The 7922-nt window shown below is 38.7% G+C and overlaps 1 protein-coding gene across 5 annotated transcripts in view; it reads right to left on the bottom strand.

The window, feature by feature from the left end:
* Window positions 1–1415: 1415 nt before the first annotated feature.
* Window positions 1416–7922, bottom strand: part of GRID2 (glutamate ionotropic receptor delta type subunit 2) — a 744842-nt gene continuing 738335 nt past the window's right edge. For 2 of the 5 annotated variants that reach the window (XM_030492665.2, XM_030492666.2), the window contains 2 exons: window positions 7428–7668; window positions 1416–3247 (listed from right to left, as the gene is read on the bottom strand). In XM_030492665.2, coding sequence (XP_030348525.1) covers window positions 2825–3247; window positions 7428–7668 — 664 coding nt within the window. In that variant the 3' untranslated portion in view covers window positions 1416–2824. Of the gene's footprint in view, window positions 3248–5061; window positions 7669–7922 lie in introns of those variants that run through there. The other 3 variants (XR_003992319.2, XR_003992318.2, XM_030492667.2) reach the window with 3 other exon arrangements.

Genomic DNA, 7922 nt, shown 5'->3' with positions numbered 1-7922 from the left:
TGAGGATTGAGAAGGCCATAATGAAATATAGGCTAAATTCTCTCACACTACAACTTTTGTCAAATCTAAAGACAGCGTATGTCCAGTATCAGAGCAAACTAACTTCTGTGCAAATAGAGATGGCAGAATTTGATTCTATAAAAATAATGACCATGTTCCAATAAAATTTCCAGATTACACTAAAAAGCATGGAGGTGCGATGCAGTATTTCTACAAATCACGTTGTGTACATGTCAGTGCCAATGAACTCTAAAATCATTCTCCAAAATGCTGTCCATACACATATTCTGAAATCTACACCTGATGCTGATAAACATGGTAAGTCTTGGTGATTTACATGGATGGTCTACACTGAGCTGACACACAGGAACCTGGCGAGCTCATGCCATCTCCCTGGGCTAAATCCCTTTGAGTAATGGTGTGGCAAAAACATCCACAAGTGGACACCTTGCCATGCACTGAAAATCCCAGAGCACTCAGGATTAAACAGGAGGAAACACAAGTTTAGAAAACAATTTTATTAGACAAATTATTTAGACAAATTATACACAGAAAGCTCTGCCACTTGTAACTGAGGCCTCCAAAAAGTGTTTTGTGTATCTGTATAATAGGCAACACATCAAAATAGGCCTATTTTAAATATCGTACATGGTTAACAGTTTGTTTTTTTAATAGCTAAAATCACTGCAACATCTGGTATGTCCCTACGTAGCTTGTTGGAAAGAAAGAATATTTTTTTTTTTTTTTAATTATTATTATTTTATTCAGAAATGTGGATGAGTTCATGAATGTTACAAGGGGGAAGCAAGTTGTGCATGCTTTTAGACACTTGCTACCCTGGAAACAAAATGGCCTTTTGCACGATAAGAATTTGTTCTGCCTTACACAGTAGACAACATTTGAAGATTTAGTACAAAAAACAGTGACAGTACAAGATGCTCCCCCAGAACAGAATTAGCATCAAAATAGAATAGATCTGAAGAATATACCTTTTAATTTATCCTAAAGCAAATCACATAGGCTGATTCCTATTAATCCTAGCCAAAGAATGAGTTAGGTTAAAGTAAGTGTATGGTTGCATTAAAAACCAAACCAAACCAAAAAAAACTCACAGGATAAACTGCTTGCTTTCTACTTAACTGCATTTTTAGTTTTAAGGATTACAAATCGAAAGCTCTTCCTACATTTCTAACAGGTAACAGTGTTACTTTAAAAAGCTGGTGCCAATGTAGGCACTGGTTTTGCTCTCACTGCTGTTCTTTCTCTTGTTCTATACAGTTGGCACTAATGTAAAAAATACACAGCTCCTCTACACCTAACTTAACATATAAAGGGTTAAAATGAGTGCCTGTTCATTTTTTTTTTCTCCTTAGAACAATATGTAATTATAATTAAGGCCACATCTGTATTTCTTGAGGGCTTTTTTTTTTCTCCACTAACATCATTATTGTATTGATCAACTGTACTGATCTGGAAAATAATTTATTAACCTTTGACCTATGTTTAAACTTCTCTACAGCTATATTAGTTGTTCATGAACATGGTATACCTAAGAGAGAGTTCCATTTGTCTAATTAATTAAAAGTAAAATTATCAAGGTTAGCCTTATAGAATGCTCAATAGCCAATGCAAAACCTAACCAAAGGAGTTACATCTAGGTACAAACGTTAAATTGCCCCAGATGTCCTAATAAAAAAGTATAAAATATGCTCTGTTGGCAAACGATGCAAGTCAGAATCACGTTAAAGCAACCTGTCTTTTCTAAATGAAAAGACCCCCTGCACTGTACATCTTTCCTGTATACAACACATTTTTACTAAAGCTTTATTAAATGAATTGCAATAGCAATGGCTGCCATCTTTTAGCTATATATACATGTATATATATATACATACCTGTGTGTATATATGTATATATATATGTATGAGATACTAATTTATTTAACACAAGAGAGGCTTCTGCCATATGATACAGTTTACTGTACATAAGAAAAACTTTTATCACTGTACAATCACATAAAGGTCATATGCACTGTTGCAGTGCAAAAGTAGATTTAACTGTAGTCTTTACTGGCATAGTAATGGCTTTTTGTAATCCTACAAAATTGCATTCTGGTATTACGGGGCCTGAATGGTCTTTTAACTTCATTTGTTTTGTTTTCCTTTTTTTTTTCTTTTTTCTTTTTCCCCTTTTTTTTTTTTTTTTAAATTTTTCCATTTTTTTAAACTGCAGGGTTTGCCTTTGGTCCACAGTTAAAAGGACACACAGCAGTGGAGCTCTGACTGGATGCAGCAGAATACATGGAAAGGACTTAAGTTATTGCAATTATAGTAAAAAAAGGCAGAGGGGGAGGAGGAGCAAATGCCCTTCTATAAAGTAATCCTCAGGGTTTTTCTATGCATGAATTGCTGCACGTTTCCTATATTTAAAGTATATGAAAAGCCTGAAGTAACCAAAACCTAACGCGGCGATAAACCAAAGAATAAGTGATTCAAGTAGTAAAGAGAATAAGGGGAGACAGAGGAGACCAGACTGAGAAAGCAGAGAAGAGGAGGAGGAAGAGTTGTTGCTAATAATCCTCATTCTTAAATAAAATAAAACAACCAAAAACAAAACCCCAAAACCCAAACAAAAACAACTCCCAAAAAATTTAAAGAAAACCCCCAAAAAAAAAAACAAAAAAAAAAAAACCCACCAAAAAAACCACTCCCCCCCCCCCCCCCAAAAAAAAAAAGGTTACATCCATGTTAGTCCCATGATATTACAGCTGCTCCTTGCAAAGGGAGTCCTAAAAAACAAACAGTGAAGAAACTTGGTGTGATGCTCAGATGGAGGTGCCTCGGTCTGGGTCACTACCGATATTCAGCCCCAGAGTGGGAGTTGGTTGGTAAGGGATAGATGACATTGTTTTGATGGGGCTTCTGAAAAAGCCACCGTTGGGTGCCCTGTGCCTGAAAGGGCCAGTTCGGTGCTCAGGCACACTGCCGAAGGAGAAACCCGAAGCAGCTTTAGCAGACAGCGTGCGGCTCAGAGTCTGGATTTGTTCTGGTATGAAGGTGGTTGTGGTGATGTGAGTGTTTCTGAAGTCACTGATTTGCTCCAGTGCCTGACGTGTGGGTAAAGTGTCAATGTCCAGCGGGGTCAAGTCAATCGACGAGGTGGAGAACTGTTTATGGGGACTGTCGTCGTCCGTGCAGAGGCTGTTCACGCGCCTATGGAGGTGCTCCAGGTCGATCTCCTTGTCGTCCTGGGGAATGAGAAAAACAAGAGGCACTGCTCACCATCGCCGTCTGTGCTGGGCTGAAGCTTCACAGTGCGATCAGAACTGCTCAGGAAGCACAACACACAACTAACTACAGCTGGCTCTTGGCTGATGGCATGTCTGAGTGTCACCAGCAAACACTCCCACTGCCTGAAGCTGAGTGGGCTAAGCAAAACTTATACCACGGCTCCCTTCAAACCCTGGATCTCAATAACAAAACTCCAAGCACTAGTAGTGGGTTTCTGTCAGGAAGAGCCAGGCTCTGAGCTAGGGCTTGGACTGGACTAGCAACAGCTGAATAACAGTAAACTTGCTGCCACGAAAGCAAAGCATAATCTCAAATGTCTAGGATGATGCAGATTTTTCAACTTGGCAATGAAGACTAAATTTGGATGTCAACATGGGATGCTCCAAGGGATGAGCTTGCTGTCTTTACCATCCTCTCAGGGCTTATGGAAAGTCTAAAAACATCTCATGTTGCTTTTTGCCTCTATAATATAAATTGTGGTGTAGAAAAGCTGAACTTCCAGACAAAAAACCAAGCACTATTGACTCATTGACATCACACAGAAAGCAGTACACCAGGCGATTTTCAACTAAGGTGCCAACAGAGGGATTAATTCTCCCTTTACCTACAAAGAAGCAATTCCATTGATTCTAATGGAATTACACTCTTGTGGGTGAAAAGAAAAGGCGACCTGGGGTATTTATTATATCACCCCTCTTCTTACCTCTGTCCCCTTTCCTTCTCAAATCTCTCCTCCCAGAGAATTCAATTAAACAGGTTTGGTTGTTATAATTGAGAATTTAAAAGTGTGGAAGTTAAGAAAGAGGAGAAAGTCCCGGGTGACATAGTAAATCACCTGCATTGCACATACATATTTCCACCGAACTGCAAAGCTTAATTCAAAGCGGCATTAAGTGTAAACGAGCAGGGGTATTCCCTCAGTCTAGGCAGTGCAGCTAATTCAGAACAAAAACCAATTTCAACTAACCTTAAAATTTACCTTAATCTCTGTGAAATCTACTTTTCCAGGCCACTAGAAATATCTCACACTCTAGGACCTCACAGAGGATAATTAGGCAGCCGATAGATGTGCACTGGTGACTTCCAGCCTTGATTACTGCAATTCACTGACTGGCTTGATCCAGAGCTCCCTGAATCAATGGCAGAACTCCTAGAATAATGTATGGGCTTGAGATCCCTCCTTTGTTTAGGAATGAAGTCAAGTACTCTGAAAGAGTCCACACCTAGAACAAACTGCAGGAGTTCATCTGCTTAGCAATATGGATCACTGAATATTTGCACTGGTACCACACCAAACACAGAGTCTGACTGGAAGGAGACTGACAGGCCAGCTCTACTCTGGGATTTTACCCTCTGAGGGTAGGGACAGGGTGACAAACCAGGGGAAAAGGGGCAGGGAACAGGGCATCAGGGATCTTCCAGGGACTGGATGATCGCTGACCACAGAGGCTTTGGTTTGAGCTCATCATGGGAAGGAAAAAATGCAGTGCTCATTTCTCGGACTTAGCTTTCTGTCTATAGTTTATTCATATGTGGACATAGACATGGATGCACATAACAACTACACAGGTGACATCAAAACCAAACGCATTCACCAAACGCTCTCTCTTAAAAACTTTGGAGCTGCATACATATGCAGGAGAACTGAGGCCACATCAGAAGCAAAAGAAATATACAGAGGCTCTGTTAACACGTGCAAGTCATGACTATGTCGCTGAGGTACAGTCCTAAATATTTTTCCTTTTTAAAAATTTTTATAAATATTTGTGTGTTTTGTTTTTTTTTTTTGTTTCTTTTGTTTTTTTTTTTTTTTTTGTGTTTTTTTGTTTTTTGTTTTTTGTTTTTTGTTTTTTGTTTTTTGTTTTTTTGTTGCTTGTTTTTAATTTTGGGGGAAAAAAAAAAGAAAAAAAGAAAAAAAAACCAAACCACTTTCTAATTTAAAAAGCCAATCATTAAAAGATTGGAATTTCATCACTTCTGAGCCTCTATAAGTTACTCAAAATATTCATCTTTCTTTTACAGAGATGCATTTGGGGCTAGGGTCAGACCAGTGAAAATATATAAGCAGTGATATTCTCCCATGCTTAGCCCACAACCCGATCTCCACCCAATTGATACACCAAAATGAGACCCACTCACAGTAAGATTGTGCATATCTCCATAATATGATCTTTCCTCTTCTCTCTTGTGTGATCAGTAGTGAAATATTCAGCAGTTTTCACATTTAAATTATCATCAGGCTTCAGAGTCAACATCCCATTGAGATTACTGGGGCGGTTGATACTTCTCTCAGAGCTACCGTTTAAGGCTGTCTGCAGACTCAGGCAGACATCACTGAATGGGTTACTTCTGGTACGCGACCAAAATGTTATCTTCGCAACCATAAGACAATTTTTTTCAGTATAAATGCTTGCATTCTGGAGCACAAGATGGCAGCCACCAGGAAAAAGGGTTGGCTTGCTGACCACAAACTGGCCCAATCTGACCCCCGATTCTGGACTAGTGGCCTGGAAGAGCCAATGGATTTCATGGAAGCTAAAATGAATTTTAAGAAAGTTAGTTAAGATGTATTTCTTTGCTGAATGACCCCCACATCCTGGATAGTGGGGACATTCAGCACACACATCCACGTTAAACTCAGTTTTGAGCCAAGCTTTTCAATTTAGTGTTGAGATGCAATTTTAAATGCTAAGCTAATGACCATGTAAGAAAGATCAAGGAGGCCAAATTACACCATTTGTGGAAAGTATACACCTGAATTTCTCTGCATTTGAAAACCGAAATAAGAAATTTTATATAAAATATCCGTGTTGTTTTTTTCTTTTCCTTTGTTACTCATTTTTGTTTTGCACCAGATAAACATGAAGAAGTTCTGAAGTTTGGGTAAACAACAATCAAGTACTTTTAGTTTTTAAAATAATTCACCAGTTGAAACTCTATGGTTTTCATTCCTGAGAAACCCAATTTAAACACTAGAGATTTTTTTTTTCTTTCTTTTTTCTTTTTTCTTTTAATAATGGTCTGGTCCATATCTTGAATAAAAAAAAAGCTTGGGAATTAAAACAGGCAAGAAAAGATTAAACATTCTAACATCAGTGCCAATGCTGTCTAATTAGGTAGTGTAATTAATTCTGCCTAATTACACAGCATTAGGTTAAGCAGGAATAAACACAATGAAGAAACTGCAGAGAAGGTGAGACCACTGCACACAAATTAAGAGCAATACCCCACAAGCTACACAGATAGAAAAGATATAATTGATAGTACTATATTAAAGCTCAGTTTTAGGTTCAGCTTTGGGCATTGCTGCCAAGCACATTTTCATAACTTCTTTTTTCCCCAATGTTTTTCTAGTATTTTATAGAACTAAAGACTTCATTATGAAGGTAAAAAATTTGTTGTAAGACTGCAATAAGGCTCAGATGGCTGGTAAAGGGACAAGTAGATTGCCATGGGAAGGAAAGCATTACACGTGCAGGTGTAGAAGCAAACTCATCTCTGGTGTAAAGTAACGTATCTCCCCACGGTCTCCACCCAAGGGTTTCTGAAACAAGTCTGTAGTAGATTTCAGAGATAAGCATGGCCTTAATCTGAAAAATCTACTGTGCTCTTGCTTCCCTGGACTTCAGATGAAATAATGAGAGCTGAAGTTCATGGAAGTCTCAAGAGGTTAACATTTCTGAAGACGAGGACAAGCTTATTTAAGAAGCTAACTGCTAATTAAAGGGCTAAACTTTGCAAATCTATTTTGAAAGACTCAGCCATGGAGCTTAGGGGATATATTTTTCAAGAAGCAGCTAAGAAACCTTTGAACTTACTGGTTCAGTAAATTAGCTTTCACCAGTGGGAATAATGAACAAAACATTGATGTATTAATAATGTACTATTCTGCAAGTAACAGTTGTGTTTTACTCAGAATAGTTGCATATTTATACATCATCAATATAATTTTTTTCATTCAAGTTTTTCTTAGAAAGAATAGCCAGAGATTTTGAGGAACAACATTTACCTTAACAAACTGGGAAGCTAAGGATATATCTCTGAATTTGATTCCCCACCCTCTCTAATGCTATAAGGACAAGGCAGCAATCTTTACGGTGCATGAAAACTCCCCAGGAGAAATGGAGGGTCTAATACCTCTTTTGACGGAACCCGGGAGCCTTTCCTTTTATTCCACCACGTTTCCAGCATTGCAATGAAACAGGATAGGACAATCCCAGCAGCGAGGATGCAGAAAACACCTGCAAAACTTTTTATGTCCAGGGCACCTCCTTTCTGTTTTGTATCCACAGATGAGTAAAGATCACATTGACTGTTCTTTGGCCACCACTTATGCTTCAGTATGTCCATGTCGCCATTCTGCTGTAGCTCCAAAATCCTTGAGGAGAAAGCACAGAGTCAGGTGTTACAGTGGGGCAGTGGAGGTGGCACCTGAGAGTGCAAGGATGTAATCTGACTACTTGCAACTGTCGCATATGTCTTGGAAAACCGAGCAGCTGATGAATCCAGATGGACTGATTCAGCTGGAAAAGAAAGTCTGAATATTGGCTTGCCTGTAAGACTGAGCATATTGGTATCTATGCTGCACTCAGGAAACAGGAAAGCGCACCTAAGTCTCTCTTTCCTTCTTTT

Source organism: Strigops habroptila, chromosome 7, assembly GCF_004027225.2.
Source record: "Strigops habroptila isolate Jane chromosome 7, bStrHab1.2.pri, whole genome shotgun sequence".
Taxonomy (NCBI): domain Eukaryota; kingdom Metazoa; phylum Chordata; class Aves; order Psittaciformes; family Psittacidae; genus Strigops; species Strigops habroptila.
Note: the sequence above shows the minus strand (reverse complement) of the source record. Positions and strands in the feature narration are given on the sequence as shown.